The 19,947-nt window shown below is 36.6% G+C and overlaps 1 protein-coding gene across 2 annotated transcripts in view; it reads right to left on the bottom strand.

Moving 5' to 3' along the window:
* Positions 1–9,180: 9,180 nt before the first annotated feature.
* sxc (O-linked N-acetylglucosamine (GlcNAc) transferase sxc) overlaps positions 9,181–19,947 on the bottom strand; it is a 52,765-nt gene continuing 41,998 nt past the window's right edge. For both annotated transcript variants that reach the window (XM_088267083.1, XM_088267092.1), the window contains 6 exons: positions 15,107–15,501; positions 12,034–13,271; positions 11,651–11,942; positions 11,392–11,572; positions 11,199–11,303; positions 9,181–11,070 (listed from right to left, as the gene is read on the bottom strand). In XM_088267083.1, coding sequence (XP_088123209.1) covers positions 10,878–11,070; positions 11,199–11,303; positions 11,392–11,572; positions 11,651–11,942; positions 12,034–13,271; positions 15,107–15,501 — 2,404 coding nt within the window. In that variant the 3' untranslated portion in view covers positions 9,181–10,877. The remainder of the gene's footprint in view (positions 11,071–11,198; positions 11,304–11,391; positions 11,573–11,650; positions 11,943–12,033; positions 13,272–15,106; positions 15,502–19,947) is intronic.

The following is a 19,947-nucleotide window of genomic DNA, read 5'->3' as shown; positions in this document are numbered from 1 at the left end:
TTGCATAGCACAAGAATAACGTGTTTATAGTTAATCGTTGTATTTATTACAAATTTCAAAAATATACTACGTAATGAGTCTAAACCAAACACGATCGTCGTATTGACGGTGTCTGCTAAAACCTGCAGATTCATTATATGAATAAGAATTTAAAATGAAACCATTATAAACTGTACTCATACCAATTACTGTGCAAATTGAGTCAGAAGTGTATTAGGAAGCAATTAGCTCTAGTTAGTTAGGAATATTTCTAGGTTCGAATTAGATGAGTTACAGCTAAATTTACTTTTCTTTACAAAACTATGTCAGCATTAATGTTTTAACACTTTATTAGCTGTAGGACACAATTTTGGAAATAGATGCAGGAAGACCGAGGAAAACTTGGCATGATCAAGTAGCTCAAATACTTGAAAGTGGTCAACAAACAAGTGGTGAACAATGTATGAGGAGATGCATGAATGTGAAAGAGGCGAAGATTAGTTGCAAAGACAGATTTATTCTCTCTGCCTACCCCTTCGGAGAAGTGGCGTAATAGTTAGTGAACAAGTTAGTCTATACATCAAGTATGCTCGAACAATGCAAAGCCATTTCAAGACAGCGATAGAAAAACAAATTATCATCTCACTCCTCGATGGATGAAATTTCCGGCAGTTCCTTGTCTCTCTGGACCACGTTTTCCTCTAGTTATATATCTAGTTATATATTTCCTCTAGTTATATATATAGTTATATAAGTTAACCTGTTGAAAATTTGTATGCCAACTTGCTATGTTCACTCTGCTGTTACATCGCTCACTCCTTTCAACAACGTCATATATAAAAAAAAACTTGATTTTTCAGGAGATCATTTTAAAAGTTTAAGAATATAATAAAATGTATTAAAAATAAATATCAAGCCGTTTATTGAATTTTTACTGTGCGAAATATCTTTTTAGGTAAAACCTGAAGGTTTTTTCTCAATTTGAAAAATATTTGGTTTATTAAAAAAAAAAACATTTTCTTCAAAATGCAAAAACAACAATTTCTGCTCGGTAGCGGGTATATATAAGGTTAAAATATGCCGCTTTTGCTGGGATATAGTACATTTTCTGGGCATTCCGATAACACGCACAACAGAAAATTTACGATTTTTTAAATAATGACGTTGTTGAAATGAGTGAGCGACATGTTACTGTTACTGCGCTTTAATGACTGCAAGGCAATCATTAAATCACATCCTGGCTGGCATAAGTGATCACTTTGCGCATTGTGTACATTCAATATCGATTGATAATCTGTTCTAATATAAATAAATGTTTGAGGTGATTTTGAAACATTTACAGCGTAAACTTCAACCTTTATTTATTCGTGCGAAATTATTTTTCCAATTTATTTCAACGGTCAAAGTAATTACTCAAACCGGGCAATTACAGGTCATTAGACTTGTTTCATTTCAATAAACTTCTCATTTATTATTCTGTACAGTGCGGTAGATGCAATAAGCAATTCAACTGGAAAATGACAAAAATTACCTTCTTAACACCTTCAAATCGGGACTTATGGTCCAACCTATAAGTCGTACATTTTTAAATGAACGAACAAAAGTGGAGAACGCGTTCAGCGGTGCAGTATTTAATTATAGGGTGTATTATTATTCTTTAATTTATTGAAAGTAGGTTAAAAATCACCTTAAATAAATTAAAATGAATCAATAACAATCTTATAGACCAGGCATGTCAAACTTGCGACCCGCGAGTATTTTTTTGCGGCCCGCGGATCCCCGCGGTGATATTTTAATTGTACATTGAAATATTTTTTTGTAAAATGATTTCAATATAAAATGTTCAGTGTGTTGTCAATAGCTTAATGTAGTCGCTGTAGTAAGTATGCTAATTAATTAAAAGTTGTACAAAATGATACTGATTTTAGAGTTTTTTGATGTGGTCCGCAGGCGTACCCAAAATACCTTATGCGGCCCTTGGTGCCTTTTGAGTTTGACACCCCTGGTAAAGACAAATTATTCATTAGTAAGGATAGTAATATATAAAACTCTAGGTCACAGAAGAAATCACTAGCAAATCAACGAATTCGTTGACAACACGTATTTCTTTACGAAAGATACATGTGGTATACGAGCACTTTATTATTTTTGTGATCAATTCTTACCATTAATTGTTAACCATATAAGTTTTGATAAATAATTAAAATAATCACATTTCTATCGAAATGTTTTCGGTATAACGACCATTTGCATATAAAATTCAAAGAAAATAGCTATACGTTCGGCACAATTCAAGTTCGATAAAATCATAGTCCTGTTTTCAAAATGAGCGAGATGACATTCGACTATTCGCTCTCGGTGGTCGACGCGGGATTCAACTTTCTCGGGTTGAGCCAAGTGTACTCGAGGAAGTCGTCTCAATCGCCGGCAAGCTGGCTGCTTCGTAGGACACTGTACGCGGCGGGTTTCGTTCACTTGGCGTGCATGATCTATGGAGAGTCTATTTTCATTTCGCAGTTGTTCGTCAAAAACCATCCGGACAAATTTTTGAAGATAGGCGAAGCCCTGCCGTGTTACATGATGTCCATTATCTCCCTGTCCAAGTTGAGTGTCATACATAAAAACATAAATACCGTAATCGAACTTGTGGAGATTCTAAGAGAGATGTGGCCGAAGTCCGACGATAAAGACGCAAAGAGAATTTTCTTTACATCTATAGTACCGACAACAAAGTTTTGCTCTATGTACGCCGTCGTGTCGATCACTATCGCCATGTGTTACAACACGTTTCCGATGGTATTGATGTACGTCGCGTACAGGAAGCACGGATACACGGATCTGTCTATGCCGTATTATTGCACGTATCCGTACGATGTGTCCAAACTTAATTGGATATATTACTTGACATATGCAGCTCAATTTCATGCAGGTAATGTTTCATTTTGTCTTAAATATGTGGTATTTGTTTTTCACTTAATTTCAACTCTTCGTTGAAAAGAGAAATAGTTAAAACGAGGTTCAATCTGGTTTTTTAAAGAGTCTCGAGAGAGACGAAGCATCAGTTCATAAGAAGAGAATATGGAAGTCAGGGCATTCAATGATCCCTTGGCCAAGATGAGATTGCAATCAAGTTCAAAGGGAGGGGGCTATTTACTACAAAAAGTCCCCAACAGATGGCAGTTCCATCTGTCTGTTGTAACTGAGATATGAATTGTAATTACTGTAGTACTAAATTTATACAAATTTAGAAAGTGCGATATGGATGTTTATTTATTATATACATATTAAAATCAAACACTGATTTTTAGAGTCTACTTGATTGTATTTTATTATTAAAAACATATAAAAATAAAATTTGTGGCAATTGTTTACCCTGATAAGGCATTTTCAAACTAATGTCATTAGTTTGAAAATGCTTTAACAAGGCGAAACAATTATCACAAATTTTATTTTTATGTGATTTTAATAATAAATTACAAATTTTTAGACTCTAAAATAAGTGATTGGTTTGATATTAAATATGAAAATTAAAATGGAGATCTACAAATTAAACTCCAAATGTATAAATGGACGTTTATTTTTAGGGAGAAATTGTTTCGACTATTTTAATTTATTTCTTTAGCAGTTTCTATTGCGACCTTTGACAGTTTCTTAAATATGATAATAGCTCAGTATTATTATATCAAAGTAACTAGAAAAAGAGAATATTGAAATATTTTTTTTAGTTTGAATTAGTCTTGTATGTATGTAGAATTATAATACACATGATTATTGTGGGTTATATTGAAGAGATTTATTTAGAATTATTTGTATTATTTTAAGGTATCTTTGTGGCAGTTTCTTTTGCGACCTTCGACAGCTTATTCAATATGATAATGATTCAAATGAGCATGCACCTTCAGCTCCTGCATCGTGACATCAACAATATGACGAAGAATCCACCCGAAATGGACGACGAAGATGCCCCTAAAACAACAACCAGAGAGAGGATAAAACGTATCGTCGACTTTCACAATGAACTCTTTAGGTAGGGTTATAATAAAATGATAACATTCAAAATATATTTAAAAAAAAAAAACATTTCCATTACCGAAATAATTACGAAATTGCTTGAAAAATCAGAGATTCTCTCTATTTGATTGTAATCGGTACCAACATATTATATTAATTTATATGTGCATTGGCGGTTAGCTACCGATTATTACGTTAATGTATGATTTACACATTCGTATATTAACTACGTACTTAGTAAAGTTCCAACCCTCAATACACCCAATGGTGCATAGAGCATTGCATCTTACAGAAACAGTGTTATTATATTGATCGTTAAATACACGAAGATCAACCAGTTCAGGTACCAACCCAGAGAAATATTAAATGAGGATCAAATGAAAAATCACTTATTTTCATTTGAATCCACTTGAACTTGAACGCTGACACTACGGTACAGAGACAGCTGGTATGATAGTACAAATAAATACATACTTTAATTGTTTAAGCGTTGTCATGAAAAAAAAATTCTATTGGTACCACCGAGTTGAAAGAAATTTTATTACTATTGATAAAATGGTGTCCGTAATCTCAATAACTACATATGTACATACTTGTACACGTATGTGAAATATTTATAAATATTTTTTTTTTTCAGAATCAGAAGTAAACTTGATTCTGTCTTCGGTTTCATGCTGTTATTCAATCTCTTCTTGATCTCACTAATTATATGTGTTCTACTATTCTCATTAACGGTAAGATTTTGTATTTGTCTTATATATTATTATCTGAAATATATATATATATATATATATATATATATATATATATATATATATATATATATATATATATATTTATATGATGCGATCGATCCGCTTGCTCTCTCCACTTGGCTCATCGAGCAAGAGAACCTCCGAAGTGGAACGGCAGAGAAATATAACAATGATAATAAAGATGATAGCACAATAATTACATTGCGATATGGTTATTAATGTGTGAATTATTTTATTAAAAATGGTAAAGAGGGTGGCGTGACGGGTGACCCCGTACCCCGTGACACAGTATTATTTATCATTGTATTTAAATTTTAGCTCGCAACTTTAGGTACTGCCATTAAAAACACTTTCTTTCTGATATCTTCTGTACTCCAAATCCTGATGATGTGCTGGTACGGAGAGAAGCTTGGTGATGAGGTAATGACAATGTTTTGATTCTTTTTTGTTGTTGCGTATATGGTACATTTTTAATTTACCTGCGCCCTACTTTTAGAACTAATTACACTGCCCAGCAATTTACGACTTTTATTTTGTAACTTGCATGAAAATACCTGAACTTTATGCACTTTGCAAAGCTGAATTTATAAACGAGAGCAAAAAAAATGTAGCACGTCAGATTTTTTAGTTTTGGATATTTTTAATTCTGATATTAACTAATGTTTATCTTATTATTCATGTATAAATATATATATAAACATATAATGCTACCATATTCAATAATAAGTTAATATATTCCCACTGTTACTCCATAATTATCAATACTTTTTTTGAATCCCTTAGACCTTTGACTAAAGCATGTCTGGATAGCAACCACTATTATGGTTTCAACATATGGGGTCCATTACAAACAATCATATTACTGGAACATTTTGATGTTGACATGATACAAGCTTGTCACCATATACACTTTGAATAAGAAGATTAATTTAGTCCAAATGAGTCATCACAATTTCAGTTACAAAATCATAGTTGTTCAGTGTTAATGATAATAAAACCATATCCACTCCCGAGGTGGACAAACTGTCTCCAGGCTTTTCTGTCGGCTGCCAGCTCCCTTGCATCCTCCCCGTCAGATCCGCGTCCCACGAATTGTCAGCAGTGGTCGTCCTGGACGGCGCGAACCTGACGCCTTGTAAAAGAGCCAAGCTCGATTAAGGCAGGAGGCATGCGGAGTACATGGCCGAGCCAACTGAATCGCCTTTTCTTGACGACAGTTGTGACCAAGATTTTCCTCGGTGGTATAGTGGTCAGTATCCCCGCCTGCCAGTGTTATAGTCGACATATATTTTTTATACCTTATAAAAATTCATACAATGGAATTGACTAATGAAAGTTAGGTCCGAATTGAAGTTTAACTTCCAGTAGGTACTTGATATTGTGATGTTGAATGTATCGGAAAACACGTCGCAACAGATAAATAAAATATATCTCAACATAGATGAAGAATATGTAAGTCTTTATGATCCGTCATAGGCTGGTTAAAGTGATTAATTCATACAAGTATAAGATTCACCATTTTACTCATGATTGACAATCACACAATTAAATTTTTTGGAACTCATACATACTCGTATATCGTATAATGTGATTTACACACACGCAACTATGGTTGATTTGAATAAGTTCTTTATTAGCAGAGCCCCTAATCAAGTAAGATCTCGTGGCTCTGGACAGAGATCAGAACCGTCGAGGTGCCATTTAGAGCTGGCCGAGACATTGGCAATTGCTTCAAATATATGGCCTGGGGAACCTGACATTACACACACAAAAGAAGAGAGAGGCCCTTATTTTTAAATGTACGATCAAGGATTTAGACACATACAAAATGTTGTGAATAAAATAAAATAAACTATATATTATAAGTCGAAGAACTTCATTCTAACAATGATTTAGAAAAACATGTCCGGCGCCATTTTCAGAAATACATAAAAGTTATTTAAAAAAAAAGAAATATGAAGATGTATCTACATATGAGTAAAATGCCGAGGAGGGATAGCTGGTCTTCCACCTCCCAGGAGCGGACCGGAGAATCACAGGACAAAGTCCTAAAAAAACAGAAGAAGAAAAGTAAAATGCCCTTGCGCCAGTACCTACTGTGAAACACTTTTTTGCTATTTGATTTGATTGCATTTAGAGATTAAAGATGATTTATTTTGAGTGTGTATTTTCAGGGGGAATTGGTATCTTCAGCGGCATTTTATGCCAATTGGACGGACATGGAGTCCGATGAAGAGAGAAAGGAAATCTTGTTTGCTATTCATATGATTCAGGTCCGAACTAAACTTCCGATGGCAGTATCGGCAATGGGATTCAGCAATATGAATATGGGCACATTTTCATCGGTACAAAAAAGCTTACTCTTAATTTAGTACAATACACATACGAGTCAAGTTTCCATAAAGTTTGATACAGGAAGTGACATATTTCTTCGTAAAACATTGTTTTTCTTTACAGATGATCGGTGCTTCGTGGTCTTACTTCACACTACTCAGGACCATGTACCAGCATGATCTCGAGAACAACAATATGCCGTAATGAAAATAAAATAAAATATTTAATAACATTGCGTTGAAATTGCACAGCGCAAGAATGTGTTAATTGTATATTACAAAATAAGTTTATGGCAACACACTCGATTTTAAACAAAGCACGGTAATCATATCGAGGACTACCCTAAAACCTATAGATTCATTCTTTGAATATCGAAACCATTACAAAGCCTAGTAATACCAATTACTATCTGCAAAATTAAATAAGTAAGTTTAATTGATTATCCTGGTTTAACATAGATGTGTTATACATAGATGTGAAATATCACCTCGGCTGTTTAATCTGTGCATGAAAGAACTGAAAGGTTTAAATGTTGAAACTAAAATAAATAATTTGCCTGTCTGTTGCCTATTGTATGCTGACGATGCTGTTCGTCTTGTTCATAGCAGAGAAGACCTGCAGGCGTCGGTGACAAAAGTGTAAAATGTGTGCAAGGAAAGTGTTTTACTGATGAAAGTTGTCAAATCCAAAATAATAGTTTTTGAAAGAGATTCATGATTTTGTATATTTGGAAAGTATGTTTTCTAAGGATGGAAAGATTGATAAAGATATAGAAAGGAGTGCTGGGATCTGAGTGAATGGTGCACTGAAATCAGTTATGGCAAATAAAAACCTATCAGCGTATGTGATGATCAGGCGTCGAATACTTGAAAGCGGTTGTGTCAGAATTCGAAATAATAAGCGGACGTGGCATTCTATTCTCTCTGCCTACCTTGCTTTGCTTACGTTGCTTTTAATTATTTTTTTCAAATTTTTACCATCAAATTATTAATGAATTTTTCACTCGGTTCAAATTGATTCATATAAAATTGGATTACGGAATTTTTAATCGGTTATTGGAAAGTGTTTATATAAAATAAACGCAAAATACGACTAACTACTAGAGCGGCCGAAGGATAACTGACAGTCAAAAATGGAACACTAAAAAACGACATTAATTATAGGTACCCCTCATATATTTTTTAATTTAAACTTCATTTACGGTAAAGAAATAAAAACATTGGCAGGCTTATTGCTAAATAGTAATAAGCCCTCGCCATATATATATATATATATATATATATATATATATATATATATATATAAAATATATAATATAAAAAATAGCGGCAATATAAAAACAAGTCTCACTCGTCAATGGATATTTCCGGCAGTTCCTTGTCTCTCTGGACCACGTTTCATCTTATCTTCTAGTTTTATGTATTTTGGCAGTATAATATTTGTATGTCAACTATATGTTCACAGTTACTTGTCATTCACACCAATCTCTTAGGGTAATTTAATATCTGCAAATAAGATACAAACAATAAAAATTTGGATAATAAACAAACATGTTTTATTTCTAATTCTACTTTACGCAGTGCGCCATTATTACTATCTGCATATTAGAAAATGCTTACTTGAAAATGGTGCATTCATTATTGATTAACAACCATAATACGGAAATTTGGAATTGTTTCAAGCGATTTTGAACATTTTCAGTGTAAACTTTCACCTTTATTCATACATGTGAAATTATTCAATAATTTATTTCAATAGTTATCAAAGTAATCACTAATGACAGGTTATAAGACTTATTCCCATCTCAATAAACTTCTTCATCTATGTAAAGTATCTTGATATGAAAATGAAAAAAAAACAAGGAGTATTTTTCATAATATACAGTAAGACCCCCTCAACACGAGAGATATGTTCCAACACTAAACTAAATTATGTGTCAACAAGTATGTATCATAACGATATTGAAAGTGAGGCGAGATTGCATGCTTGCACTGTAGGAACAAAATTGTGAGCATTGGAGAATACCAATTCCATAATAATACAGAAACGGCATTTAGTGGGTCTTTGTGTATGTAATGGAAAATTTGGAATAAAACAACACTTCATTTTCATATTTTTTTATTAGATAAAAATATAGACAATCTAAAATAAATTCAAACCAGTTTATACACAGAAATAGGACAATCGTTACAATGAAATATGTAAGAAGCTGTAAATACGTATCCATTACTCGCGGCTTTATTGACACTTTGGTTCACAATACGGAATTGGTTTTCCAAACAATTTGGGCCTGAAGCGCCCACAACATTGCGATGAGGCACAGTCTTTATAATTACCCCTTTCACAGTAGTAAATATTAAAGGTACATCTAATTTGTTTGCAGCACTTGAGTTGTACACTATTATCAGGGCCTGACTACTTATTGCTCTCACAACTCTCCGAGTCGCCCGCTCACAAGGCATGCATCTGTAGGCGGTCGCTTTATACATATACCGTATATACATATTTCCAAGTCAAATACATGTGTAATATTAACAATAATAATTATTTTCTTTAAAATTCATGATTAGTTATATAAAAATATTATGTTTCTATAAATGGCTGAGAATAACGCGCAAGTCCGTCATTGTCATTTACCCTATCCAATCCCGAGTTGGAATGGTAACAGGTTCCAAACTACACAGTTCCAGATTGCAAACGTCTTTCAATACATGATTCAACTACACCATTGATCAGTTCCCTTGTGCCCCGGATTCCGAAGCCGGGTTATTATTGCTAATTATTGCTGATGAAGTGAGCACAAAGGGACGAAGGGACTCTTCGCTCCGGAATAAAGAAATATTAAGCGAAGGCGCAACAAGAAATATCACAAATATCTTAACCTTAGTAACAACGATTCTCTCTAAGTTTCCGAGCCTCACTGTCCTATCACGGACAAGCGCACCCCCACTGACGTTTTCACAAAATTTCATATCACGTGACAAAAAAATTGATTGAATGATTTACAAAATTATAAAATAAATAAATATAAATATAGGGAAATCAGTTTCCCAGTTTAGGCCGAATTGTAACAGAAATATATCAAGTAACTTACGACTAAATAATAATTCATTAATTCACATGCGAGTGTGGCAATACTCGCATTATTTGGAAACATCTATACTCATCTCTCACTCGCGTCGAGGCCTGTCAGTTCAGTACATCCGCATTCAATACATTCGCAAGTCATTGCGGGAGATCTAACTAGTCACTGCATCCTTACCGCAAATATACATACATCAAAGGTTCACAGCTAGTAACCGGGGTGCAAAATGATGCTACATCGAGGTAATGAAAGTTTAAAAATAAAAACTATCATATATTCTCTTCATGACATCTGAAGTATTACTGAAATAGAAGTTCGAATTCAAAACATCGCTTATATTACAAAGGGAAAACTACCATTCAGAAATATGTTTACAACAGCTAAAAGTAAAATAATAGAAAAAAAGGACAAAACTTACTGTATAGAAAAAAGTATTAGTTAAAATATGATTACTTCACGTATGATTTACACCATATTCGCTCACAAATAATAAGCTACGGTTACCGTTATTGCACAGCAGACGATTTAGAGCTTACATATAAGAGGCACCATAGTATACATTTGAGATGGTTCATTATTGCTATAAAGTTTCTTTCTTAAAATTATATATTGCTAATGAGGAATATTCCCGAAATGAAGAGAATCAGAATAGAAAATGTAAAAGAAAATTTGAACGACAATATAAAGTGAAGCGTATCATGCGCGGTTATGAATCAGGGTGCGGCGGCGATAGTGTTGGTGGTGTAGGAGTTGGTGGTATTGGTGAGGTGGGCGGGCTGCTTCTTCTTCATGTACCGGTCCCACATGGTGCAGTACAGCCCCTCCAGCCCCTGCGTGTACTTCTTGCAGTCAAACAGCGGACTCTGCACTCTCTGGGTCCAGACCTTGGCTCGGATCGCCTTCAAGCTGAAATCACAAACCGACTTAGTGTTCGAGTAGTGCGAGGACCCACTGATGAGCTACCTGTCTCACGCGCAAAGCTTATCGATGTAGTAAGAAGTGCAAGTATGCATTTATAAATAATTGTCACTCACCATTCTTTGTTATTTCCCAAATTGATAGCGATGTCCTGATACTCTTGGCGGGTCCTGGCGATCAGTTCAGGGCAGCCAAGAGCATTCAGCTGCGAGGCAGCAACCCTAATAACAAATTTGCAAACATCTCAGTGGGTGGTGTCACAAACACTACTTTGTAGCAAGAGTCAGGTAGGTTGTGGGTAGTAGGTACCTGGAAGCGAGGGTCTCTCCGGGCAGGGTGACGACGGGGGTGCCAGTCCAGAGCACATCCATGCTGGTGGTGTGGCCGTTGCACAGCGGAGTGTCGAGGCAGATGTCGGCCAGCTGCCCGCGCCGCACGTGCTCCTCCTTAGCCGCCACATTCGAGAATATAATGCGACCAGGGGGCAGTCCTGGGAAGGAACAAAAACGTTAGCACCGGGTAGCATCCCTATTATTATAGTATTATGTAAGCGTCTATAAGAAGTTACCCAGTTGTTGGGCGGCGTGGTGCAGATTGGGTTCACCCACGGCCGGGAAGCGGAGCAGCCAGAGCACCGAGTTGGGCACGTGAAGCAGGATGTGCACCCACATGGCCAGCGTGGCCGGGTCGATTTTGTACAGCTGGTTGAAGTTGCAGAACACGACGGCATCGTCGGGCAGCCCGTACTGCTGCCGGGTGGTCACCAGAATACTCTGCGGGACTTCCTCGCCGGTGGCCGCCTTGTTGTTGGTTTGCGGAGTGGCCAGCCCATTCTGCACTACCACTCCGTTAACTGAAGTCTGCGAAACAAAGGCGATGAATGGCATTATTTTCTATTTAATTATGTTGATTTTCACGGTATGTATTGAAATGATAAATTGAAGCAATCACCTGAATCTGGCCACACGCAATCATAGTGACAATGGATGATGTGGTGGGTAGTTCGGCCACCTTGTGGGAGATGTGCACCGGGTGCACGGTCCCCACCACTTGGTGCACTTCCTTCACGGAAGTATTCTCAACCAGAGGCGACAGGTCGGCCCCGTTGATGACGGCTACGTTGTCAGCAAGAGTGGAATCGGCGTGGTTGCGGTCGCTGACGATCAACCTTTCGCGCAGGTGCGGGAACATCTGCTTGTGGTCGCCCACGAAGAAGGTGTGCGGCATGTAGGCCAGCTTCTCCGAGTACTGGTCGGCAAGCTCTAGGGGACTCGTTACCGCGTCTGTGATGATGTAGTCCATGTAGTTGGCCCCGCTCGTTCCCGGGTAGCCTAGCCACATCACCTGGATCGGTGCCGGACGCAGCGCGAAGATCTCGTTACGCGCTCCTTTGGTATACCCGTTCATGTTCACCAAAATATGGATTTCGTCGTTGTGGATCATATCGGCGGCCTTGCCGTTGCATGGGATCATGGAGAGGTCCACGAAATTCTCACACTCTCGGAAAACTTTAGCCCTGAAACTGGTTCCATCGTCGGGGCTCAAAGCGTAACAGAAAACTTCAAACTTGGATCGGTCGTGCATGCCGGGGATGGATTGCATGAGATGGGAAGTGGGGTGGTTTCCGAAGTCGCTGCTGACGTAGCCGATGCGGATCCTGCCCTCGAGCTCGCGGCTGAACCCGTACGGGGGCTTGTGCAGCATGTACACCTTCTCCTCGCACAAGCTGGCGTGCCGAGCCGCAATCAGCTTCCTGAACTCATGGGTCAGGGGGTACAGCATGGAGTGGTGGGGGTGGATGGACGGCAGGCGGCCCTTCTCCAGCTGCTCGGCCACGATGCTGACGAGCTTCCCCATGCGGGCGTCGTAGTCCGTCCAGTCGCACACTATTTGCAAGCAGTGGGCGAGATTGCAGTAGGCATCGGGGAAGTCTGGCTTCAGCTTGAGAGCGGTCCGGTAGGATTGGATGGCTTCGGGAATATTTCCCGAGTCCTTGTGGATGCTGGCGAGGTTGCTGTGAGCGTCCGCAAATGCCGGGTTGATGGCGATGGCGCGCGTGTAGCACTGGAGAGCTCCGCTGATGTCTTGCATCTCCTTCAGAGTATTCCCCATATTACTGTAAGCATCCGCGAACGTAGGCTGAATCCTTATTGCTTCCTTGTAATGGGCCAGGGCTTCAGCCAACTTCCCTGCAAGTGGAGAACAATTGTAAAAAATTCCTTCTTACAAAGCGGTATAAAATTAAGTCTTAACTAAAGGACATCACTATCGCAAGAATACCTCGGAAATAAAGGTTTTCTTTTAAAGAACTTTTATTCCAACAATTTTGAGTCTGGAGATATTCAGTTAGTTGCAAGTTTGATCATGATTCTATGCATATAATACTTTTAAATAAATCGGGGATTAATATAATCGAGGAAAAACGAATTCGAATGAAGAAGAGGAAAAATATACAACTTCTCTATAGACCCAAAAAAAATACTTTATTTTATACCTGAGTAGAGAAATAATTATTGAAATATGTAAAATATAAAATGTTCAAAAATAAATATTGCAATAAAAAAAAACCTTGTGTCTGGTGAAGACATTTTGGTTACATGCAAAATTTGCAACTTTCTTTTTTAAAAGAGATTTCATGAGTTTTTGTTGTAGATATTTCACGCTGTGAAAATTCTCTTAAATTATAATAAATAATATAATTAAAATATAACTATGTTTTAAAATCACTATAAATATTTTATTATATCTTAATTATAATGTCTACTGGTTTCGAAGCGAACCGCTTCTTTATCAAGACTGATTAATACTACTGATTGATTAATAGTAAATAATTAAAATGTAACTTTGTTTTAAAATCACTATAAATATTTTATTAAAAGTTATTGCTTCAAATATAAATTATATTCTCTTAAATTACTTCTAAAATAATTTTTAAAAATATATCAGCTATTTATTTTTGATTCTGTCCCAACTTATATAAAAAAAAAATTGACCAATTTTCGGAATCTGAGGTATCACTTTCAAACGAGCAACATTTTTTTTTTACAAATTTAGGTTATAGTGACTAATAGCAAAAACAGCATCAACATAAATTCAAACAGAAATGAAAAATCAGATTTAACAAGACTAATAAGTCTAATTTTTTAGATGGTGATTTAAAAAAAAAGTTATATTATATTAATACAAAAAAAGATCCTACAAAGGCATGGCCTGTGTGTGGGGATATGTATATTTTATTTTAGGTAATAATAAAGGGCACTTGAAAGAATACAATAGACGTCACAAATATTTTTAAACTAAAAGTGCCAATCTAAACTACAAATATTTGATTTTAACAGAAAATAAAAAATCAAGATAATAAATAAAAAAGTTAACAAATAAGTATGTACTATATGAGTTATAAGTTTAAAAGAAGTTTATCTGAAGCAAATTAATATTTAACAAATTTACTGTTAAAAAAATAATATTAAGTCAAAATAATGTAAAATGTATTTTACAAATTTTATTATGAATTGAATTAAAAACCTGTCGAAAGATATATGTAACTATCCGAAGATATGGCGTCCCCTCGGGATTCACAGCACTCACTTCCACAAAGAAAACGGGAAAGAAAATTCATTCTAATACCGCAACTCCTGATTTGATTTGTTGTGGCTTTATGTGAAACTCTCTCGCGGACAAGTAATTCCTTATTAGAACCGATGTCAACTTCTGATGGATAAAAAAGCAAAGAGAGAACTGACACGAGAAGGCAGTTGAAGTGTGTTCCGATGAGAACTGATCTATTTCGCCAAATGGCACTCCTTATATAGCCTGAGATCTCGTTCAGATAAGGAAGGTGGGAAGCACCTTGCCTCCCCGTGCCACCTCTCTCGGAGATCACACTCATATTGCAAATTTATGCGAAGAGGATGTGTTGCAAATATATTACGTACGTAAATACATAAATTTGCCTAAGGTGACCCTAATAAGTAGGTTGAGGTACTGAGTGATGTATTGGGTCGGTTATGCGAGTGATCGGTACCTTGCTGCTGCAGCACAGAGGCCAGGTTGCTGTGCGCGGCGGCGAACTCGGGGAAGACGTCGAGCGCCTTGAGGTAGAGGCGCGTGGCCTCCTCGATGAGGCCCTGCTCGCGCTTGATGTTGGCGAGGTTGTTGAGCGAGTCGGCGTGCGAGGGGCACAGGCGCAGCGCTGTGCTGTAGCAGTCCTCCGCCTCGCCCACTTGCCCCTTCTCCTTGAGCGCGTTGGCCAGGTTGCAGTACGCGTCCGGGAAGTTGGGCTGCAGCTCGATGGCGCGCCGGTACGTGTCGATGGCCAGGTCGATGAGCCCCTGCTCGTAGTACACGCACGCCAGGTTCCCGTGCACCACCGCATTGTTGGGCGCGTAGTTCAGGGCCCTCAGGTAAGCCGACACAGCCCTGGACACAAGACACGCATTGAGCACATACAATTTACAACATTTTCAGTGTTTTCTCCACTCGGGATTTACTATAACATTTTTTGACATTTCAAGACAGATGAAAGAGAATATAGAGTTTTCAATTAAAATTTTACTTGGTAAACACTACCATTTCTTAAAATCAAATTTTGTGTTTTGATGCATTCCGCATTATTGTAAAACCAAATACAGTGGAGCCTCGGTATACCTCTGCTTTGTAATATGTCATGTTTGGACGGGAAACATTTTGCTTCATATAAGACCTTCGTTAGGAATACGACTTGCGTGCGTTAAAAAACTTATTAGTTAAAATGAGTTACAACACCGCGCGATACTCTTGTTACTTTTCATGTTCCATTCATACCGCCCCAATATGACTCGTCTCGTTCAACCCATATACCAGTAGGTCATTAGTAGTTTCAAGAAACTTTGCACTAAACCACTATTCCTGAGGTGCTTCCAAGTGACTACTAACACAGACTTAGTTAGCTCTGAGACACTTTTGCTAAAATCACTTTACTATCGCCCATTCCATAACTCTCATTAACAAAGTTCGGCAGGAAGTTTCCAACAGAACAATGAACTCTGCTTGGAGGAATTTCTGGCTAGAAACAGTGACTGAAAGGGACTTTGAGGATGTGTCTATAGTGAAAGATATTGTCTCTCTGGGCAGGTTCATGGGATTTGATGTGGCGGAGTTAGTGGAGGTGCTCAAGGAAGAGTTGACCACTAGGAGCTGCAGGAACTTGAGAAAAATGAGCACAAGACTAGAAACGATGCACTCTCTTCAGGCTCTGAGGAGGAGGAGATAGAGGAAGCTCCAACTTCATTAATCAAGGAAATCATTGCAAATGGATGGATGACAAAAACTTTGCAAAGAAGTACCACCACAACAAAGCCCAAACGAGTCGTAATAGCATTGTCTGGGAAGACCAGACAATGTCACATTTTCGAAACATCCCGAGGAGAAGGTAAAGGTCTTTAGACATATATTTTGTATAAGTCAAACTTGGTGAACCTTAACCAAAGTCATCTAGGGAAAAGAGACTAAACAGAATGTCAAATTCCTGATGTTTTACTGGACTCTATAGTGGACTCTCCTTCCAAACAATAACATCTTCTCAGCATCATAAGCACTTAATTCTTCTTTCTAAGACTTTATGTTATCTTTATTCAGTTATATTTATTATAAATTTAGTTAAACTTTGCAGTGTTTAAATCATTTTATACAACCACGTCAATGTATATTATGCCAAAAAAATTCAAATAAATTGTGGGAACGCATTAATCATTTTCCCTTTATTTCTTATGGGAAAAATAGGTTTGGTATACGTCCTGTTTGGTATCTCATGATCTGGAACAGATTAAGGACGTATACCGAGGTTCTACTGTACTTGTTTACAAACCTGAGTTTTCTCCTCTAAGGAGTTATTGTTACATTTTTGACATCTCAACATAGATGAAGAAAATATAGAGTTTTTAATTTAAGCTTTACTTGGTAAACACCACTATTTCTTAAATTGTATTGTGACACGTGTTTTGACGCATTCCGCATCTTTTTCAAACGCATAATTAAATGGTGTTTGAAAATGATGCGCAGTGCACAAAATTACTGCCGAATCGATTGATGTAAGAATATGTAGGTCTGGGTATTTACAGGGCTATTGACATGTCATAGGCTGGTAAATTAGCACATCATCATATTTACCAGCTTCATCAATGTAGAGATTTAATAAAATGTAAACGTACAATTAAACTCAAGATTACATTTTTAAAATAATTTGTAAAAAAACAGTGGCTTTGTTTAAATTACTATACCGTAGATAGGGGCTACTTGAACTTTGATGCGTTACTCAAGTAACATGTAACATGTGGGCTCAAGCCCAGTACAAAAAAATATTTAGATCCGTATTTGGTCTACAATAATGAATGTATCGACATGATTCATCCTTTCCCTGACAGGTGACACTTATTGTCACGATACGTTCATTATTGTTGACCAAATACGGATTTAATTTTTTTTGTACTGGGCTCAAGTAACACCACAAAGTTCAAGTAGCCCCGTTCTATGGTACTCAATTTAATGTGGGAATTATTTTTATTATGAATCTTGATCGGGTAAAGACATCATTAGGAAAAAAAATGGTTAGGGTTATAAATGACTTGAACATGTTGGAAATTTAACAAAACGCGAGTCGTATTATATTATTCTAATTAGAATATAGTATTTCATATCTGTAGCTGTTATAAAATAAAAACAGAAGATTTTAAAACAATCCCAACGTCTATAAAATTTTGACAATAACATCAAAATTTCATTCATATGAAATATTTCCAGAAAAAAACGCACTAATTAATAAAAAAACGTAATTTAGTCAGTGAAAGAGAATAAAAAAGCATTTACAATGTACGATCCATCTACAAAGATCGAACATCGAAAATCGATGTTTGACAAATATAAATTTTTGACAATAACACCCCAAAATGTCACTGAGACGGAATATTTCGAACAAAACCGTATTAATTAATAAAAAAAAAGTAATTCAGACCGTGAAAGAGAATTAAAAAAAAACATTTAAGTGAAAAAACATTATCTTTCAAATCCATGTTAATGGATTACCGACCGTCCAGCCGACAACTTCTCGTAGTAATGGCGCTATAGGGAAACCTACCACAAACAAGTGACTCATTATACCACAGATAAGTGATTCGAAATGAAATCGTATTGAAAATAATTGAAAAATAATCTTAAATATATTTTAAAAGTAAACTACAGAAAAGGGTATAAATTCGTTAATGAGATATTGATAAAGGCAAGATATTCGATAGCCCGCTACTTTATTTTCTTTGAAACCAAGTAACAATAACTAAAATCACGAGTGGAGGTTTTGAAAAATGAAGGTTAGGAGTTTAAAAAATATATATATATATTTATTTTTTAATAAATATCCAAAAAAGTATCAAATTCCAATATGTATTCTTAAAAAAATGTCAACGACGTGTCTCCACGTCTGGCCCCTCGCGCAGCCGGTCGCTTATTGATTATGGTAACCACTGAATTAAAGTTACTACTAAAAATTTACCTAAATCAATCCAACTAACCGTTTCACTGATTATGACTTGGCATAACGCGCTAGCCATTTCGGTTTGACATCTTGGTCGTTCGCGGTAGAATTGCACTCGGTTGAGGTTCCGACGTTAAACCTCATTTTGATGTGAACGTCTCTGACTAACTAACCAACACACCGTGGGCAGAGAGACATTAACATTTGTCGCCCCTTCTACATTCGTACATCTGTTCATGGATACCCGCCGATTATTCCGACTCCTGGCCCGGCCGCTTCCAAGTGTTTGATACGAAGGTCTCACGGTTCAATAAATGCTAAAACCTCTAGTAAAGTGATAGATAAATCATTTTTAACCAAATTTAAAATGGTAACGATTCATAAAAGTACATTACTAAATGATCAGTAAATACTAAATAACCATATTTTGGTTAGTAGTTTTAGAGTTGCGATAGGTTGGGTTTGTTTTAATACATATCACTCACTCCTTTCAACAACGTCATAAAGTCAGTTTGAGTAGTGAGGTTGTCAATAATCGGTAGAATTGGTGAATGTTACGTGTGTAAAGTGTTCACTTAAACCGGCCTATGACGGTCGTCAGCCCCGTAAATGCCCAGACTTCCATATTCTTCTTCATCCTTGATGAAATGTCAAAAAATAATATGAAAATAACTCCCATAATTGCAGATATTCCAGATTTGTGAACAAGTATTTGGACACACTCTAAATGTTTGTTGTAGTTGATTTATTAATAAAAAATAACCCGAAAATTGCCTATCGCTATTTCAATAGTCGCTTGTATTCATAATATGAAAAAATAAACATAGCATTTGACCATAGCATGACTCGATATAATGGGAAAAACTTTGGCAACAAAATATTGCAGGAAGAAAATGTCTAAGAGTTTGGACATTTTCCAACAAACAGAATGAATCTCGTTCTTTTCAGTAAAGAAACCGGTTATCTTGATAACACGTCACGTGATCGTGATTACACAAGGCCTAACACACACACACACACACACGCATGAATCTCGTGTGGGGGCACACAGACGCCACCCTTGTACAGACTTTATGCGGCGCCGGATAAATACGGCGACGGGATGACGACAGACGATCAATCTCATCCTCGACACATTCACAAAACGATTCTCTCCGGAAATTAACCCAAGATTTCGGCATTTACTTTCCGCAGCTCGGAACGCTGGGTGTATTAAAAACCATATAAATAGATCATAAAAAGAGATTTGAATCGCTTTAAGAGCTCCACCTGCATCCATTTTTCATAAAATATATTAAAACCAGCTTTTGGATATTATTTCGCAAAACTTTTATCGAACATTCATCTTGGCAGTTCTAACT

This window comes from Brachycentrus maculatus, unplaced genomic scaffold (assembly GCF_059751285.1).
Source record: "Brachycentrus maculatus isolate JH-2025_06_01 unplaced genomic scaffold, ASM5975128v1 h1tg000018l, whole genome shotgun sequence".
Classification (NCBI taxonomy): domain Eukaryota; kingdom Metazoa; phylum Arthropoda; class Insecta; order Trichoptera; family Brachycentridae; genus Brachycentrus; species Brachycentrus maculatus.
The sequence above is the reverse complement of the archived record's forward strand: the minus strand, read 5'-3'. Positions and strand labels throughout refer to the sequence as shown.